The following is a 20,559-nucleotide window of genomic DNA, read 5'->3' on the forward strand; positions in this document are numbered from 1 at the left end:
CATATACCTGCTCGGACTGTGGGAAGAGATTCACTCAGTCAACCAACCTTGTGGCGCACTACCGAGTTCACGCTGGTGAGAAAGTTTAAAGAAACTGCACGCTGGATATTTAACCATCATGGTCGCTGAATCCAGAATAAAGTTCAAAAGTGACTGCTGGTGTCGAACTCTGCAATTATTGCTGTTGCTCATCACATGCAATTCTGCATCCTGGTCACTGAGCATGGGAGGAGTTTCTTCTGCTGGTGTTGGACAGATCACATTGAGATGCAACATCACAATAGGATTTAAACTTTGGGCACCTGTAGACCAGAGGCAGAACAACTATTCTCTGCGTTTGGAGGAGGTTGGTGGAGACAAGATGTGTTGGAATGCCTCATTAATAACTACAGATTTAGCTGATCCTTGGTTGGTGATATTGAGATTTTCCCAGTCCCAAGGTGACAAATCCGGTCCTTGGGTCTTCCTGCTCACCAATCGAACCAAGACCTAGCCAATTTGGATCTAGAACCTCAGTGTGCCGAAAAGGCTGATCGTGTACTCGGGAATTGTTCCCCTTGTTGGGTTTTATTTGTGGCCTCAAATTCTTTTCATGAACTGGATCTTCTGTCTGAAGGGAAAGGAGGAAACCAGCACAAGATGGAGAGAATTTCAGCAACTGTGAAGCAATGTACCAGTTCCTTCTATTCATTTAGGAGGCAATGTTTAGGATTGTCTTAAGGAGGAATGATAGATTAGTTGTTGGGATTTGATGGGGGTACAACTCTGGATAAATATATGTAATTACTGCTTGGGCCAACTGTCTTTATTGATCCTGGGTCTTTGCTAAGGAGCTGCTCACAGGGTGATGTCAACAAAGTTCGTTTAGTGACCCCTTGGGTCTGTCTGAAGATGGTGCCCAGTGTCCAAATGCAGACCAGGAAACTTGATGCCTTTAATACTCAGGCAGTGTCTGAATCCATCCAAATCTGGAAGTACAAACGGTCTTGTCATCCTGTACTAATCTGATGTTTGTCACGTTTGATTTGGAAGAGAATATTGAACAATTAGTGAGGTTATGGATGACACCAAAACTGGTGTGTGGTGAAAGTGAGAGTTATCTAAGGTTACAATGGGATGGAGACCAGCTGTGAAAGTGAACCAAGGAATGGCAGGTGGAACTTAACAGGACAAGTACAATATAAAACCATAGAACACTACAGCACAGAAAACAGGCCATTCAGCCCTTCTAGTCTGTGCCAAAGCATTATTCCGCTAGTCCCATTGACCTGCATCCAGTCCATAACCTTCCAGTCCTCTCCCATCCATGTACCTATCCAATTTATTCTTAAAACTTAAGAGTGAGCCCGCATTTACCACATCAGATGGTAGCTTGTTCCACACTCCCACCACTCTCTGAGTGAAGATGTTCCCCCAAAACCTTTCCCCTTTCACCCTAAAGCCATGTCCTCTCGTATTTCCAATCTAAGTGGAAAGAGCCTATTCACATCTATTCTGTCTATACTCCTCATAATTTTGTAAACCTCTATCAAATCTCCCCTCATTCTTCTACGCTCCAAGGAATAAAGTCCTAACCTGTTCAGTCTTTCCCTGTAACTCAACTCCTGAAGACCCAGCAACATCCTAGTAAATCTTCTCTGCACTCTTTCAACCTTACTGATATCCTTCCTATAATTAGGTGACCAGAACTGTACACAATACTCCAAATTTGGCCTCACCAATGTCTTATATAACCACATCATAACATCCCAACTCCTATACTCAATACTTTGATTTATGAATGCCAGGATGCCAAAAGCCTTCCTTACAACCCTGTCTACCTGTGACGCCACTTTCAGGGAATTATGTATCTGATCTCCCAGATTTCTTTGTTCCTCCGCACTCCTCAGTGCCCAGCCATTTACTGTGTATGTCCTACCTTGATTTGTCCTTCCAAAATGCAACACCTCACACTTGTCTGCATTAAATTCCATCTGCCATTTTCTGGCCCATTTTTCCAGTTGGTCCAGATCCCTCTGCAAGCTTTGAAAGCCTTCCTCGCTGTCCACAACGCCTCCAATCTTAGTGTCATCAGCAAACTTGCTGATCCAATTTACCACATTATTAGCTAGATCATTGATATAGACAACAAACAACAATGGTCCCAGCACAGATCCTTGAGGCACACCACTGGTCACAGGCCTCCAGTCTGATAAGCAATCATCCACTACCACTCTCTGTCTTCCCCCACACAGCCAGTTTCAAATCCAGTTTACAGCCTCTCCATGGATACTTAGTGTCTGAACCTTCTGAACTAACCTCCCATGTGGGACCCTGTCAAAGGCCTTATTCAGGTCCATGTAGACAACATCCACAGCCTTTCCTTCGTCTACTATTGTCTATCTATGAAGTTAAACCTGAGCAGAACATACAGAGTGAACGAGAGGGCCCAGGAAGAGTTGTGTAACCACCTCTCTTGCCTCAGGGCCATTTTCATCTCAACTATCCTGCAGCCAGAGAGTTGACCCTTCCACCTCTAAACTTGATTCATTTCTAATTTTAAAAGTTACCATTTCTGTGTCGATGGGTGTTTATCATCCTGACCAGTTCTGCCTGAAGTTGTTTGGTCTAATTGTTTCTTGGTGAAATTTGACAATGGGTTCTCCTCTGGGTTGGGCCTTCAGGTCCACGTCAGCAGTAGGAACCGACCCAGCTCCAGCTCCAGCTTCGGCCTCAGCTTGGCATTGTTCGGAGATACTGTTCTGGCACTGGAGAGGGCCCAGTCACTGACCTCCCAGGCCACACAGTCAGGTAAACCCCAGTACACACTGGCACTGAGACCTTCCAGAATAGCAGAAGGGTCCTTGTCTAGCACCAGCTGGCTCTGAGACATCCCTGCCCTCCCATGCCAGAATCAGGCTGATTCCCCCAAGCGCCAACAGCTGTTGTTAATATGTACACACATCATGCTCTGTGGTGGCACCAACCCAGCTCTAGGACCCTGGCCTCTGGTTGGCATAAGCTCATTTGGGGGAATCACCCTTTTGGACCTATTCAGGGGCACTGGTGGTGTAGGGGGGGGGGGGTTAAGCTTTAGGGAGTGCAGTCACAAATCTTGATTGTGCCTTTATATGATTCCCCAATCTTCGATGTGGACCTATTCACGGCCTCTCTCCACAATTCCCATGGGGCTATCTGTGTTTCTGTGTCTGGCACACCTAGGTAAGGTATATGGGACCCAGTGGCATATTCTGGAGTTAGGATATATAGCAAACATTTACAGCAACCAACATTCAGATCTGAATATGAATTGTAGATTAAATTTAAAATGCAGCCTGGATCAGTAAATTGCATGAGTAGGACTGAGAAGGCAGAACTCAAGAGTCAATTGTAGACCAGGAAACAGCCTGGTTTATATATGACTGCATCTCTCTCTCTCTCTCTCTCTCTCTATCTCTGACTCTCATCATTCCAAAAGGCTGTCAGTTTACATTTGTGTGTATCAAATAAAAGACTTCTTTATATCTGCAGGCTGCGTCTCTGGTGACTTTGTTCATATTACAACAGCACCTCCCCCGAGTGGCAAGGGCTCATGGCAAAGTTTGAATTCCTTCGGCCCCTGTAATATTCAGCTCTCATTCCTATTCCTAGGAATTCTCTTTCAAACTTCCCTACCAGTTCACACCAAGGAAGCTTCCCGAGTGCCCCTCGCATTTTGAAGCCCAGTGGGAGCCTGAGTCGGTCACAACCTCCTGTTGATTTGGCCGATGTACTGAACACAAGGGTGATCTGAATCTGGAACTGAGTGTTCATTCTCTCAATGCTCTGCCCCGATCTGCGCCCTTCAGCAGATCAGGTCGTGCAGGTAAATTGAAACAATAACCGCTACCAGTGTGAGAACCAACTTCCCGGAGTTCCCACTGGGAACCTCAATGAAGGAGCAAGAGCTCTCATCCTATCCACCCAAAGTCACTTCAGGTCTCCTCCGGGGAATGGGGACCGGAGTGGTAGTGCTGAGGATGGGGCAGCTGGTATACAACTAGCTGCAGTGTGCAGTGAGACTGAGGAAGGACAGGCAGAGATGATAGGGCAAAGCTGCTGTCAGTGGGATGAGATACAGTGTAAAATGGGGACAAAATCGAAAAGGGTGATTAATACAGGACTGAAGGTATTATATTTGAATACACAAAGTATACGGAATAGGATAGATGATCTTACAGCGCAGTTAGAATTTGGCAGGTATGTCATTGTGGGCATCACTGAGTCATTCCCGAAAGAAGATCACAGTTGGAACTTAACATCCAAGAATGCACATTGTATGCACAAGGATATACAAGGAGGCAGAGGGGGAAGAGTGGCTCTGCTGGTAAAAATGAAATCAAATCCTCAGAAACAGGTGACATAGGATTGGAACATGTAGAACCTTGTGGGTAGTGAGTTACATACAGGCCCCCTAACAGTAGCCAGGATGTGTAATATACATTTCAGCAGGAAATAGAAAAGGAGAAAGTAGGAAAAAGGAAAAACATCATAGGGATAGGATAATAGCATTTGGAAACCCATGCCTAATTAGGAAGACACACAAAAAATGCTGGTGAACACAGCAGGCCAAGCAGCATCAGGAGGAGGTACAGTCGACGTTTTGGGCCGAGACCCTTTGTCAGGACTAACAAAGAAAAGATAGTAAGAGATTCGAAAGGGGGAGATCAGAAATGATAGGAGAAGACAGGAGGGGGAGGGATGGAGCTATGAGCTGGAAAGTTGATTGGCAAAAGGGATACGAGGCTGGAGAAGGGAGAGGATCATGGGATAGGAGGCCTAGGGAGAAAGAAAAGGGGAGGGGAGCCCAGAGGATGGGTAAGGAGTTATAGTGAGAGGGACTGGGGAAGAATGAATAAATAAATAAATAAGGGATGGGATACGAGGGGGAGGAGGGGCATTAACGTAAGTTGGAGAAGTCAACGTTCATGCCATCAGGTTGGAGGCTACCCAGACGGAATATAAGGTGTTGTTCCTCCAACCTGAGCATGGCTTCATCTTGGCAGTAGAGCAGGCCGTGGATAGACATATCAGAATGGGAACGGGACGTGGAATTAAAATGTGTGCTTTTTTTTTGCAAGTGACAAATAACTATAATCTTTAAAAAAATATTAGAGTTGAAGGCAACAGACAGGATTTAAATATAAGAACATAAGACATATGAGCAGAATTAGGCATTTGGCTCATCAAGCCTGCTGTCTTTTTATCATGGCTGATGCATTTTCCCTCTCAGCCCCAGGCCAATCTCTTGCCTTCTCCCCATATCCCTTCATGCCATGACTAATCAACCTCTGTCTTAACTATACCAAATGACTTGGTCTTCACAGCCGCTTGTGCCAATGAATTCCACAGATTCACCACTCTCTGGTGAAAGAAATCCCTCCTCTTCTCCATTCTAAAAGGATACCTCTCTATTCTGAGGTTGTGCCCTCTGGTCTTAAGACTCCCCCATAATAGGAAATACGCTCTCTACATCTACTCTATTGACATCTTTTAACATTGAATAGGTCACCCCTCATTCTTCTGAATTCCAGTGAGTGGAGGCCTAGAGCCATCAAATGCTCTTCGTATTACAAGCTTTTCAATCCCATTTTCTTGAACCCCCTTTAAATACTCTCCAATATCAGCACATCCTTTCTGAGATAAGGGGACCAAAACTGCTCACAATACTCCAAGTGAGACCTCACCAATGTTTTATAAAGCCTCAATATAACATCCTTGCTTTTTGTATTCTAGTCCTTTTGAAATGAGTGCCAAAGAAGGAAGGAAGAGAGAGTTTTAAAACACAAGAAGTTCTGCAGATCCTAAACACAATAAATTCTACAGATGCTGGAAATCCAGAGAAACATGCACAAAATGCTAGAGGAACTCAGCAGGTCAGGCAGCACATACGGACAGGAATAAACAGTCAACTTTTCGAGCTGAGACCCTTCTTCAAGACTGGAAAGGAAGGGGAAAGATGCCAGAATAAAAAGGTGGGGGAGGAAGAGAAGCTAGAAGGTGATAGATAGGTGAGTGGGGGATGAAGTGAGAAACAGAAAGAGATACTGTGGATGCAAAACCTTTAAGAAACAAGGCAGTATTCGTGTTTTGTAAAGATAGCAATGTGAGGAAGATTAGGGGTTAAAAGCTGTGAGTGGAAGCAAGGTAACACCAAGTAATCATATTGAGTGACAGTGGCTTTGGGGAATAATCACATGAGTAGCTCTATACCTATCCATTGACCAAATTAAAAATCAGTTAGTTGGGGGGAAAAGTTATGGATGCTAAATGTTTAAAATGGTTTCATGGCCATGTAAGAACAGATAGCTTATCGGTGTTGATTGTATTTAGATTAGATTATGAGGACACTTAGTCCTCGTTTATTGTCATTTAGAAATGCATGTATTAAGAAATGATACAATGTTCCTCCAGAGTGATATCACAAAACAGGACAAACCAAAGACTAACACTGACAAGACCACATACAGTAATTATAACATATAGTTACAGCAGTGAAAGGCAATACCATAATTTGATAAAGAGCAGACCATGGGCACGGTAAAAAAAAGTCTCAAAATTCCGATCGATGCCCGATAGTCCCGATAGCAGGGCAAAAGGGAGAAACTCTCCCTGCCATAAAAACCTCCAGGCACGGACAACTGCCAATGCATTGGAAGCACCCGACCACAGCCGACTCTGAGTCCGTCCGAAAACTTCGAGCCTCCGACACCAAGCACCATCTCTGCCGAGCGCTTCAACCCCATCCTGGCCGCCGAGCAACAAGCAAAGCCGAGGACTCGGGGCCTTCTCCTCCAGAGATTCTGGATCACACAACAGCGGCAGCAAAGAAGGTATTTCAGGAGTTTCTCCAGATGTTCCTTCATACTGTCACGTCTGTCTCCATCAAATCAGGATTGTGCACAGCACCCTACTTGACAGATAACAGACATATTTGATGGGGAGAAAAAAGTTGCTGGATAGTGTTAATTTAAGTGATATGAGTCATATGGTTCAAATCTATGTGCTGTTCATTCATATGTTTTCAGTGCCAGAAGTTCAGTCATGTAGCAGCTGTATGGAGGAGTAAAACACAGTGTGGAGAAGGTTTTAGGCCAAAATGTAGTAATTGTGGAGGGGACATAGATTTGCATATGCATGGGGTCCTGTACATAAGAAAGTTGTAGAAGCACAGTGTGTTCAGGTAGAAATGGCGTATCATACACAGAGGCTCTACAGGAAGTGCAGAAGACAATGTCAGTTGGGACCTATCCAGAATAGAGCAACAACCTTAGAATATAAAGCAACACTTTTATATTCTGCCTGGATAACCTCCAACTTGATAGCATGAATATCAATTTTTCCCTCCCCTATTCCCCAACTCCAGCCTCTTACCTCTTCTCACCTGCCTATCACCTCCCATCTGAGTCCCTTCCTCCTTCCCTTTCTCCTATGATCCACTCTTCTCTCCTATCAGATTCCTTTTTTGCCAGCTCTCGACCTTTTCCACCCACTTAGCTTCACCTATCGCCTTCTCCTCACTCCTCAACCTTTTTATTCTGGCATCTCTCCCCTTCCTTTCCAGTCCTGAAGGGTCTCATCCTGAAACAAGCCTGTTTATTCATTTCCACAGAGACTGCCTGACCTGCTGAGTTCCTCCAGCATTTTATGTATGTTGCTCTGGATTTCCAGCATATGAAAACTTTCTGCTGTTTAAGATCAAAGTCAGTGTGTAAAGTGCATGATATTATAAACAAAGGATTCATTAATTTGCATCTGTATTTATGCAGGAGATGGACACAAAATCTATAGAGTGAGGCAAATTGGCAGAGGTGTTGGCTATCCAGAGGCAAAGATTTGCTTTTTAGACTTCTAACTGCATCTGTCGTGCTGTTTTTGTAGTTTAATCACAAATTTTGTGATTCTTTTGATTAGTAAAAGGTTTCACTCATCTCATTAACTCTAATCATTCATTTCTGTCAAATCCACCACATGGTCTTATTTCTAAATCAATAAGAGCCATTTTCTGAGTCTTATCCCATACTTTCACATCAGGAGCCACATTTCAATAATACGTAGAATAGTACAGCACAGTACGGGTCCTTCGGCCCACAATGTTGTGCCGACCCTTAAACCCTGCCTCCCATATAACCTCCCACCTTAAATTCCTCCATATACCTGTCTAGTAGTCTCTTAAATTTCACTAGTGTATCTGCCTCCACCACTGACTCAGGCAGTGCATTCCACGCACCAACCACTCTGAGTAAAAAAACCTTCCTCTAATATCCCTCTTGAACTTCCCACCTCTTACCTCAAAACCATGTCCTCTTGTATTGAGCAGTGGTGCCCTGGAGAAGAGGCGTTGGCTGTCCACTCTATAGTTATAGTCATAGTCATAGTCATACTTTATCGATCCCGGGGGAAATTGGTTTTCGTTACAGTTGCACCATAAATAATAAATAGTAATAGAACCATAAATAGTTCAATAGTAATATGTAAATTATGCCAGTAAATTATGAAATAAGTCCAGGACCAGCCTATCGGCTCAGGGTGTCTGACCCTCCAAGGGAGGAGTTGTAAAGTTTGATGGCCACAGGCAGGAATGACTTCCTATGACGCTCTGTGCTGCATCTCGGAGGAGTGAGTCTCTGGCTGAATGTACTCCTGTGCCCACCCAGTACACTATGTAGTGGATGGGAGACATTGACCAAGATGGCATGCAACTTGGACAGCATCCTCTTTTCAGACACCACTGTGAGAGAGTCCAGTTCCATCCCCACAACATCACTGGCCTTACGAATGAGCTTGTTGATTCTGTTGGTGTCTGTTACCCTCAGCCTGCTGCCCCAGCACACAACAGCAAACATGTTAGCACTGGCCACCACAGACTCATAGAACAACCTCAGCATCATCCGGCAGATGTTAAAGGACCTCAGTCTCCTCAAGAAATGGAGACGGCTCTGACCCTTCTTGTAGACAGCCTCAGTGTTCTTAGACCAGTCCAATTTATTGTCAATTCGTATCCCCAGGTATTTGTAATCCTCCACCATGTCCATACTGACCCCCTGAATGGAAACAGGGGTCACCGGTACCTTAGCTCTCCTCAGATCTACCACCAGCTCCTTAGTCTTTTTCACATTAAGCTGCAGATAATTCTGCTCACACCATGTGACAAAGTTTCCTACCATAGACCTGTACTCAACCTCATCTCCCTTGCTGATGCATCCAACTATGGCAGAGTCATCTGAAATCTGCTGAAGATGACAAGACTCTGTGCAGTAGTTGAAGTCCGAGGTGTAAATGGTGAAGAGAAAGGGAGACAAGACAGTCCCCTGTGGATCCCCAGTGCTGCTGATCACTCTGTCGGACACACAGTGTTGCAAGCACACGTACTGTGGTCTGCCAGTCAGGTAGTAAGAATCCATGATACCAGGGAAGCATCCACCTGCATCGCTGTCAGCTAATCTATTCCCCTGCCAGCTATCTATTCCCCTTAATATCTTGTATACCTCTATCATGCCTCCTCTCATTATCCTTCTCTCTGAAGAGTAAAGCCCTAGCTCCCTTAATCTCTGATCATAATGCATACTCTCTAAACCAGGCAGCATCCTGGTAAATCTCCTCTGTACTCTTTCCAATGCTTCCACGTCCTTCCTATAGTGAGGCGACCAGAACTGGACACAGTACTCCAAGTGGGGCCTAACCAGAGTTTTATAGAGCCGCATCATTACCTCATGACTCTTAAGCTCTATCCCTCGACTTATGAAGGCTAACACCCCATAAGCTTTCTTAACTACCCTATCTACCTGTGAGGCAATTTTCAGGGATCTGTGGACATGTACCCCCAGATCCCTCTGCTCCTCCACACTACCAAGCAACCTAACATTTACTTTTTACGCTGCCTTGGAGTTTGTCCTTCCAAAGTGTACCACCTCACATTTCTCCGGGTTGAACTCCATCTGCTACTTCTCAGCCCACTTCTGCATCCTATCAATGTCTCTCTGCAATCTTCGACAATCCTCTACACTATCCACTGTGAGGGGATCCTGGAGTGCCCCTATTAACTGTTTGGAGAGAGACATTTATCATTGATGGTTTGTTTGGAAAGGAGAGAGAGACAGAGTTTTTTACCACCGATATGTTGCTTTTGAAAAGAGAGTGAGAGATGAAGATTAACGGTTGGACTGTCACTTCAAGGCATTGGAAGTAACTTTGGATTTTTACTGAGTTTGGTGTTGGAGACAGCACCGAGCAGCTCGAAGGTTGCTATGGTGACCAAAGGCAGATTGTTGATATTTCTTCAAGGACTGGTTGCCTGCTTGTGCACTCCTTTACAGACAAAGGAGGGAGGGACTCTTTGAATGACAGGTGATGCTCAGCCTGGTGAAATAAATGCGAGGTCAGATGATACAGACCTCAGGACACATGATCTGGACACTGAATGAGCATTGTTGTGCCCGCTGGAAAAGTGGGTTTTGGAGGATCAATCAGGTGGATCGATCCAAGTTGCTATTCCAGTTTGAGGAGAAGGGGTTGACTGGTGGAGAGTTATCCATGTGTCCACCCTCGCCTGGGTGATAGCTCCACCACAGAAGACTGGTCCCCCGGTTAAAGTCACAGTCGGTGACTTGTAAAGGATTTCGGAGGACGACGAGAAGATCGACAGCATCAACTCAACTCACTACCTCACTCTCTCCATCACTACTCAACTAAATACCACAAACTGAACTGAACTGAACTTTACCCAACATCGTAAGACTGTATCTTTTTACCCCTAAACTTAAAGAAGCTTTGTTTTTTCATACATATATATTCCACACTTACTTTTATATATAATCATTGCTAACCTGTTTGATTTATATACATTTATATTACTGTATTGCGTAGTTATTAATAAATATTATTAGTTTATAGCAATACGAGACTCCAAAGTGTTTTCCATCTCTGCTGGTTTCTTTAACCCCTGTTACGGGGTATGTGACACCACAACACCACCATCCTTTGTGTCATCTGTAAACTTGCCAACCCACCCTTCTACCCCCACATCCAGGTCGTTAATAAAAATCATGAAAAGTAGAGGTCCCAGAACAGATCCTTATGGGACACCACTAGTCACAACCTTCCAATCCAAACGTACTCACTCCACCACGACCCTCTACTTTCTGCAGGCAAGCCAATTCTGAATCCACCTGGCCAAACTTCGCTGGATCCCATGCCTTCTGACTTTCTGAATAAGCCTACCGTGTGGAACCTTGTCAAATGTCTTACTAAAATCCATGTAGATCACATCCACTGCACTACCCTCATCTATATACCTGGTCACCTCCTCAAAGAACTCTATCAGGCTTGTTAGACATGATCTGCCCTTCACAAAGCCACACTGATTGTTCCTGATCAGACCATGATTCTCTAAATGCCCATAGGTCCTATCTCTAAGAATCTTTTCCAACAGCTTTCCCACCACAGATGTAAGGCTTACTGATCTATAATTACCCGGACTATCCCTACTATCTTTTTTGAACAAGGGGACAACATTCTCCTCCCTCCAATCCTCCATTCCCGTGGACAACGAGGACATAAAGATCCCAGCCAGAGGCTCAGCAATCTCTTCCCTCACCTCATGGAGCAGCCTGGGGAATATTCCATCAGGCCCCGGGAACTTATCCGTCCCAATGTATTTTAACTCCAACACCTCCTCTCCCTTAATATCAACAGGCTCCAGAACATCAACCTCACTCATATTGTCCTCACCATCAAGTTCCCTCTCATTTGTGAATACCGAGGAGAAGTATTCATTGAGGGCCTCGCTCATTTCCACAGCCTCCAGGCACATCCTCCCACCTTTATCTCTAATCATTCCTACCTTCACTCCTGTCATCCTTTTGTTCTTCACATAATTGAAGAATGCCTTGGGATTTTCCTTTACCCTACTCGCCAAGGCCTTCTCATGCCCCTTCTTGCTCTCCTCAGCCCCTTCTTAAGCTCCTTTCTTGCTTCCCTATATTCCTCAATAGACCCATCTGATCCTTGCTTCCTAAACCTCAATTATGCTGCCTTCTTCCACCTGACTAGATTTTCCACCTCACTTGTCACCCATGGTTCCTTCACCCTACCATTCTTTATCTTCCTCACCGGGACAAATTTATCCCTAACATCCTGCGACAGATCCCTAAACATCAACCACATGTCCATAGTACATTTCGCTGCAAAAACATCATCCCAATTCACACCCGCAAGTTCTAGCCTTATAGCCTCATAATTTGCCCTTCCCCAATTAATAATTTTCCTGTCATCTCTGATTCTATCCTTTTCCATGATAATGCTAAAGGCCAGGGAGCAGTGGTCACTGTCCCCCAGATGCTCACCCACCGAGAGATCTGTGACCTGACCCAGTTTGTTACCTAATACTAGATCTAGTATGGCATTGCCCCTCGTCGGCCTGTCAACATACTGTGACAGGAATCCGTTCTGGACACACTTAACAAACCCTGCCCCGTCTAAACCATTGGAACTAATCAGGTGCCAATCAATATTAGGGAAGTTAAAGTCACCCATGATAACAACCTTGTTATTTTTGCACCCTTCCAAAATCTGCGTCCCAATCTGCTCCTCGGTATCTCTGTTGCTACCAGGGGCCGACAGAGTACTCCCAATAGAGTAACTGCTCCCTTCCTGTTCCTGACTTCCACCCATACTGACTCAAGGGGATCCTGCTACATTACCCACCCTTTCTGTAGCTGTAATAGTATCCCTGACCAGTAACGCCACCCCTCCTCTCCTCCCCTCCCCCCCATCCCTTTTAAAGCACTGAAATCCAGGAATATTGAGAATCCATTCCTGCCCTGGTGCCAGCCAAGTCTCTGTAATGGTCACTACATCATAATTCCATGTAGGTATCCAAGCTCTCAGTTCATCACCTTTGTTCCTGATGCTTCTTGCATTGAAGTACACGCACTTTAGCCCTTCTACCTTTACACCCTTTATTCTGCTTCTCTTTCCTCAAAGCCTCTCTATATGTTTGATCTGGCTTTACTCCATGCATTTCTTCCACTGCTCTATCGCTCCGAGTCCCATCCCCCTTGCAAATTAGGTTAAACCCTCCCGTACCATGCTAGCAAACCTACCTGCAAGGATATTGCTCCCCCTCGAGTTCAGGTGCAACCCACCTTCCCCAGAAGAGATCCCAATGATCCAAAAATCTAAAACCCTGCCCCCCGCACCAACTCCTCAGCCACACATTCAACTGCCATCTCCTCCAATTCTTACCATCACTATCACGTAGCACTGGCAGCAATCCTGAGAACACCACCCTTGAGGTCCTGTTCTTCAGCCTTCTGCCTAGTTTCCGAAACTCACACTTCAGGACCTCATCCCTCTTCCTGCCCATGTCGTTGGTGCCAACATGTATCATGACTTCTGGTTGCTTTCCCTCTCGTAGCAGGATGTCGTGCACCCGGTCAGAGACATCCTGGACCCTGACACCCGGGAGGCAACAAACCATGCGGGTGTCCTTCTCACGTCCACAAAATCTCCTGTCTGCTCCCCTGACTATAGAGTCTCCAATGACGACAGCTCTCTTCTTCTCCATCCCACCCTTTTGCATCACAGGGTCAGACTCAGTGCTGGAGGCCCTGCCACCGTGGCTCACCTCTGGTCAGTCATATCAAAACTATATCATAATCATATCAAAATTAAACATCTCATTTAAGAGCTCTTAGTATATTTCACAACTTCAGCCATGGTTTTGATCCAATTTTAAATACGTACATATATTTTACTTTAACCATGATCTTGAAATTTTGACAGGTTGTCCTGCAACCAGAACTTGTTCCCCATCCCCACATGGTCTGCTAGTTTGCACAAATTCTTTTTTTTTTTTTTAAAAATCTGTGCTCTACTGCTTGTATGAATTTATTTTTGATGCTCTGCTAGCTTGCATATTTAAATAGCGTCCTACCGGTTTTAGTTTCTTCCCCCACCCCCCAGATGTTTCTGAAAGAGCAACGCAGCAGTCTTCAAACCTGATTTCCATCCAATGATATAATAGCTAGAACTAGATATTTCCTCAAACAATTTGGAACATCAAAGGAAGTTCTTACCTGTTGTTTAGAACCTGAAAATTCCCTTTATCCTGGATTGTTCTGAGCTCCAAATCCTGCTGACTATGCTAATTGACAGATTTTAATGTTTAAATCCAAAGTTCTTTTGGAAGCCATGAATGAGGCATACAACTTGTTGCTTTGCAGTCATTTTATTAAAAGTTGATAGAACAGGAACACAAAATTGACAGGGTCTTACTACTTAAAGAGAGAAACCAAAGATGACACGTTGTACACCAAGGTAAGAAAAATTCCACTCAGATCTATAGATAACAATAAACCAATTGTAAAGTACTTAGTCAATATTGCAGTAAAAAAGTTAACCAATGAGAAAACGCTTAAAGTACAAAGGTACCTCCAGATTTATATTTTGTATTGCCAGTACAGGCATATTAAACTGTGATGTATACAAAGGCTACTTAAAATACTATTGTTCAGCTGTAAGGAAAATGACAATTACAATTAGATCCAAGTCTCTCAGTACCTACACACTCAATTTGCAGTGATGGTACATTCTGAATATAATTTCTGGGTAAGCGTGTCACAATCCAGTCAATATTTTTAGAACTCAGTAGCCAGTTTAACACAGCAAGCTCTCACCAGCATTATTTTTTTCCTGTCAAACAGCTACCAAATGTTGCTGCTGTCATTCATTGCCACCCCCACTGCTGTTTTTCTGCTCATTATCTGCTCTTACCCCTACCTCTGTGCAGAGCACCAAACTGTGCCCTATGCTGACCCATCTATGATTTCTCAACCAGCTCCATTGAACATCCAACTAATGTTTCTCTATTTTTTTAAAGACTTGAAGACAATGGTGTATTGTAGCTCCAAGCTCTGTGAGTCACAGCTCTTTAGAAGCAGTGAAATGACCCATAATGTTGAAATGAACAGGGAATGAGGTGGTTAACTACCAGTGCCAGTATTCATCAGCCCAGAGATTTGAGGGATGAAGAACAAGTCAGACACCAGAGCTTTCAGCTCCTCGTCATCCCGTTGTCTTCAGTCTGCAGAAAGTCATGCAAGGAATTCAAGGGAAACAACTTCACCATTGGGGTGACTGTTTGGAATAATTGCAGAGTTCAACACCTACAGTCACGTTTGAACTTGCCTCTGTATTCAACACTGATGGTTAAATATACAGCATGCAGCCTATTTAACTCGGTAGTGTGCCAGAAGGATGGAATACTGAGTGAATCCCTTACCACATTGGGAACAGGTGAACGGTCTCTCTCCAGTGTGAAATCGCTGATGCAACTTCAGTAGATATGGTCGAGAGAAGCCCTTCCCGCAGTGTGAGCACGTGAATGGTTTCTCCCCAGTGTGAATTCGCTGATGTCTCTGTCGATCAGATGACCGAGTGAATTCCTTCCCACAGTCTGAGCAGGCAAATGGCCTCTCCCCAGTGTGAACCCGGTAATGTACCTTCAGTTGAAAAGACCGAGTGAATCTCTTCCCACATTCTGAGCAGGGGAATGGTTTCCCTTCAGTGTGAACTAACTGGTGTGCCAGTAGGTGATATGATCGAGTGAATCCCTTCCCACAGTCTGAGCAGGTGAATGGCCTCTCCCCAGTGTGAATTCGCTGATGTAGCTTCAGTTCAGATGACCGAATGAATCCCTTCCCACAGTCTGAACAGTTGAATGGCCTCTCCCCAGTGTGAATTTGCTGATGGACCTTCAGTTGACAAGACCGAGAGAAACCTTTCCCACAGTCTGAGCAGGTGAACGGCCTCTCCCCAGTGTGAACTCGCTTGTGTACCTTCAGTTGACTTGACCAAGTGAATCCCATCCCACAGTCTGAGCAGGTGAATGGCCTCTCCCCAGTGTGAAATCGCTTACGTACCTTCAGTTGAGATGACCGAGTGAATCCCATCCCCAGAGCCTGAGCAGGTGAGCAGTCTCTCCCCGGTGTGAACGCACTGTAATCCCTTCAGTTGAGATGAAAGAGCAAATTCCTTCCCACAGTCTGAGTAGATGAATGGCCTCTCCCCAATATGAAGTGATTGGTGTGTCTGGATGTTGCTTAACTGAGTGAATCTCCTCCCACACCGAGAAAAGTTGAATGGTCTCTCTCCCTTGTGAACTCACTGGGTGCGTTTTCGGTGGGCTGAGTGAGTGAATATCTTCCTAGACATGCAACAGGCCTCTCACTGATGAGAATTTTCTGAGATATATTTAACTTGAATGGCAGAAAGAACCCTCTCACTATGGTGTGAACTTGCTGATGTATCTTCAGGATGGATAACCATTCGACACACAGCAGGTGTATGGCATGTCTCACCAGTAAACTCACTGTGTATCTGCAGGTTGGCTGAGTGAGTGCCCACCCTCACACAAATAGAGCTGATGAATTAAATCTCCTTGTTAGCAATTCATTAAACCAGATGTCAAATATAGTGAATCCCTCACAGAGTCAATACAGTTCAAGAACTTATCCCTAGTGAACAAATGGTGTTTTCTCAGCACCCTGGTTCCAGTAAATTTCACTGAGTTACAACAAAAAACATTTCAGATACAAAGAACATTCTCAGCCGGGATGAGATATTTCTTCATCTCCAAGAATCAACAACAGATATATTGGTGTTACAAAGGAAATATCTGGTCACTCCTTAAATATCAGATAGAGACAGCAAAACTGATGCTTTGTTGTGTTTGAGATTCCAGTACACAAATTCTTTGCCGTTTCAAACCTGTAAAAAGATTTACAAAAGACATGAATGGGTGAAGGACATTTCAGGTGAGCTCTGACATCACAATGTTACAGTGAGGTTCAACCCAAGTTGGAGGAACGACCCTTCATCATCTACCTGGGCATCCGGACTGACTAAACTGTTCACCAACTGTTTTACTGTCTGTATCAGGATGGACCATTTCTGCCCGTCTTCAATCTGTGATTTAGCTCAGTTTATCTCTGACAATTAGTATTATTTTAAGTTCGGCTCATGTCCCACAGCACGACAAAGAGCACATGATACTATCTTTTCGATCAGGTCCACGATCAAGATATAAAAGACAAAGATTTGCGGCAGTTTCTTGGAGTTGGACTCCAGATAATCACCGAGCAGGATTCATTAGAAAGGGCAAATGAAAAAAAAACAAATGCAAGCAGAGCAGCTATTCTTTTGAGTGTGCCAGTGTTTAGAGTGGCTTTGCCTCATCTAGCTTGGGTGAGGTAAAGTATCCAGTAAGTGTATCCTTTTGTTCTTGCTTCTTCATTCCTTGGCTGATAGGGTACAGTAGTGCAGTGGCTGTGTTTTGTACTGTGTGTGTGGGATGTGGGAATCCTGGGAGACCTCCAGTCTCCCAGATAAACACATGTGCATGCACCAGATGCACTGAGCTGCAGCTCAATGACCTTCTACTCATATGGGAGAATGAGGTGGCAGTTTGAGCAACCAGGGTGGGTAGTCACCCTAGGTTACAGGCGAAGGAAGGGAAATGCACAGCCAGTGCTCAGTACATCTATGGCCGTTCCCCTCGATAATAAATACACAATTTTTGATTTTATTGAAGGGAATGACCTGCCCGGAGGGAGCCACAGTGACTGGGTCACTGGTACTGAGTCTGGTACCATGGCTATTTAGAGCAGAGAGGTGAAGGTAACTGCAGAGGTGACAGGAGACTCCTTAGTCAGAAGAACAGAAACAATTCTGTGGGCATGATAGAGGCACCCAGATGGTATATTACTTCCCAAGTGCCAAGGTGAGGGATGTCTTGAACTAGGTCCATGGGAGAGGGTGATTAGCCAGAAGTCTTGGTACATATTGGCACCAAAAACATGGAGTTTCAAGGTGAGGAAATCCTGAAGAGATTTTAGGGATCTAGCTAGAAAGGCAGAATCTCTAGGTTAGGAATAGAGTCATAGAAAAGTACAGCACAGAAAGTCCCTCTGGCCCATCTACTCCATTAAACTGCCTACCCCCATTGACTTACATCAGGACCATAGTCCTCCATATCCCTACCATCCATGTGTCTATCCAAACTTCACTTCAAACTTTGAAATCGGGTTTGCATGTAACACTTCCACTGGCAGCTCATTCCACACTCAAGACCCTGAGTGAAGACATTTCCCCTCAAACTTTTCACCTTTCACCCTTAACCCATGACCTCTGGTTGTAGTTCCACCCAACCACCCACAGTGGGAAATGCCTGCTTGCACTTACCCTATCTATACCCCTCAATTTTCTACCTTCCAAGGATTGAAGTCCTAAACTATTCATCCTTTCCTTGCAACTCAGGTCCTCCAGACCTGGCAATGTCCTTGGAATTCACCTCTACACTATTTCAACCTTATTTACATCTTTCTTGTAGGTAGATAACCAAATATACACACAATACTCCAAACTAGACCTTACCAATGTCTTATACAACTTCAAAATAACATCTCATCTCCTGTATTCAATACTTTGATTTATGAAGACCCAAGTGCTAAAAAGCTTTCTTTACAACCCCATTTATCAGTGAAGCCACTTTCAATGAATTATGGACCTGTATCCCCAGATCCCTTTGTTCTACCACACTCCCCAGTGCCCTACCCTGGCTGGTCCTACCAAAGTGCAAAACCTTGCACTTGTCTGCTTATAATTCCATCTATTTTCCAGGCAATGCTGATCCCACTCCAAGCCACGATAGCCTTGCAACTCTAGTTCAAACCCCACAATGCAGCATGAGCAAACCTTCCCACTAGGATATTAGATCCCTTCCAGTTCAGGTGCAAACAGTCCCTTCCGTACAGGTCCCATCTTCCCTGGAAGAGAGCCTAAGATTTTTGAATCATTAATTCCTCCCTCCTACACCAACTCCTTAGCCATGTGTAAATTGTATAATCTTCCTATTTCTGACCTCATTAGCAAGTGGCACGGTTAGCAATCCTGAAATCACAACCCTGGAGGTCCTTCCCTTTAACTTAGCATCTAACTCCCCGAACTCACTTTGCAAAACCTTGGCACTCTACCTACCCGTGTCAGTGGTACATGCATGTACCATGACTTCTAGGTGTTCCCTCCCCCACTCAAGAATGCTGAGGACTTGATCAGAGATGTCCTGGACCCTAGCACCCAGGAGGCAACATACCACCAATATATCTGTTGTTGATTCTTGGAAATGAAGAAATATCTCATCCCAGCTGAGAAGTCATTCCTGCCTATGGCCATCAAACTTTACAACTCCTCCCTTGGAGGGTCAGACACCCTGAGCCAATAGGCCGGTCCTGGACTTATTTCCTGGCATAACTTACATATTACTATTTAATTATTTAAATAGTTTTTATTACTATTTATTTATGGTGCAACTGTAACGCAAACCAATTTCCCTCGGGATCAATAAAGTATGACCATGACTATAACTATCTGGGAATCTCACTCTTGCCCACAGAACCCTTGTTCTGTTCCCCCCAAGTAATGAAGCTCCTATCACCACAGTTTGCATCTTCTCACACCATCCCCTCAGAGTCACAGTCCTGACCACTGTGACTTTCCTTTGCCAGGTCAGCTCTCCCCTTCACCAACCCACTCCCAACAGTATCCAAAGTGATATACCCATTGAGGGGGGTGGCCACAGGGGTACTCTGCACTGGCACTTTAACCCCTTTTTCCTTCCTGACTGTCACCAAGTTTCCTGTGTCTGCATGCTTATAACTACCTCTATATGTCCTATGTATCACACACTCAGCTTCTTGAATGATCCAGAGTTCATCCAGTTCCAGCTCCAGCTCCTTAGCACAGCGTTACAAACTGCAGCCGGATGCACTAACAGGTGTAGTTGTCAGGAAAGCTGGAGGTCTCCCTGCATTCCACACCCTACAAGAGGGGTATTCACTATCCTGCCTGGCATGTCTATGGTTCTAACTGAGCATATACAAGGGTTAAGGTTAGGTGCAGTCTCAAAATCCACACTTAACTACTGCAACAATTGCTGTTCCACTTGACCCTGCCTCATTTTAATTTGTTATTGCCTACCTGTCCCGAATGCCGATTGTCCACTGCTCAAAACACCTAACTGATGCGAGTCGATGCCTTTTCTACTCTCATCAGCGAACTCGAGTGAGCGACACCTTCTTACGCTTTTAATCTCCAACTGGCCGTTGTTCTACAAAGAGCACACGTCATCACATGGCTGCTCCTGGAGCCTTTCTCAGTACTCTGACCCCACTTCCACCAGGTGATTGATGGTTAATTCATTGATGGCAATTCCAATGAAAATGAAGTGGAGGCTAGTAGTCTCTCTCATTGGAGTGTGGGACTTGTGTCGTGAAAGCAACAGGTCACTTGTTGCCCAGGACAAAGGTGTTTGATATCATTCTAAAGGGAAGATGACACAACAGTGGCTGTTGAGTCACTGACAACAAGAGAAGTCAAAGCCAATGAGAGCATATAATAGAGCAAACATTAGTGGCAAGTTAGAATATTGAGAAAGTTAAGAACCAACAGGAGACAATTAAAAAAGTCATTGAATATGAAAGT

The 20,559-nt window shown here is 44.6% G+C and overlaps 2 protein-coding genes across 3 annotated transcripts in view; one reads left to right on the forward strand and one right to left on the reverse strand.

The window, feature by feature from the left end:
• Window positions 1-20,559, forward strand: part of LOC140190124 (uncharacterized) — a 57,732-nt gene that overhangs the window by 1,363 nt on the left and 35,810 nt on the right. The window lies entirely within an intron of this gene.
• The window catches only part of LOC140190123 (uncharacterized), a 34,716-nt gene continuing 28,394 nt past the window's right edge, over window positions 14,238-20,559 (reverse strand). For both annotated transcript variants that reach the window (XM_072246621.1, XM_072246622.1), the window contains exon 3: window positions 14,238-16,788. In XM_072246621.1, coding sequence (XP_072102722.1) covers window positions 15,249-15,971 — 723 coding nt within the window. In that variant the 5' untranslated portion in view covers window positions 15,972-16,788 and the 3' untranslated portion in view covers window positions 14,238-15,248. The remainder of the gene's footprint in view (window positions 16,789-20,559) is intronic.

This window comes from Mobula birostris, chromosome 29 (assembly GCF_030028105.1).
Source record: "Mobula birostris isolate sMobBir1 chromosome 29, sMobBir1.hap1, whole genome shotgun sequence".
NCBI lineage: Eukaryota > Metazoa > Chordata > Chondrichthyes > Myliobatiformes > Myliobatidae > Mobula > Mobula birostris.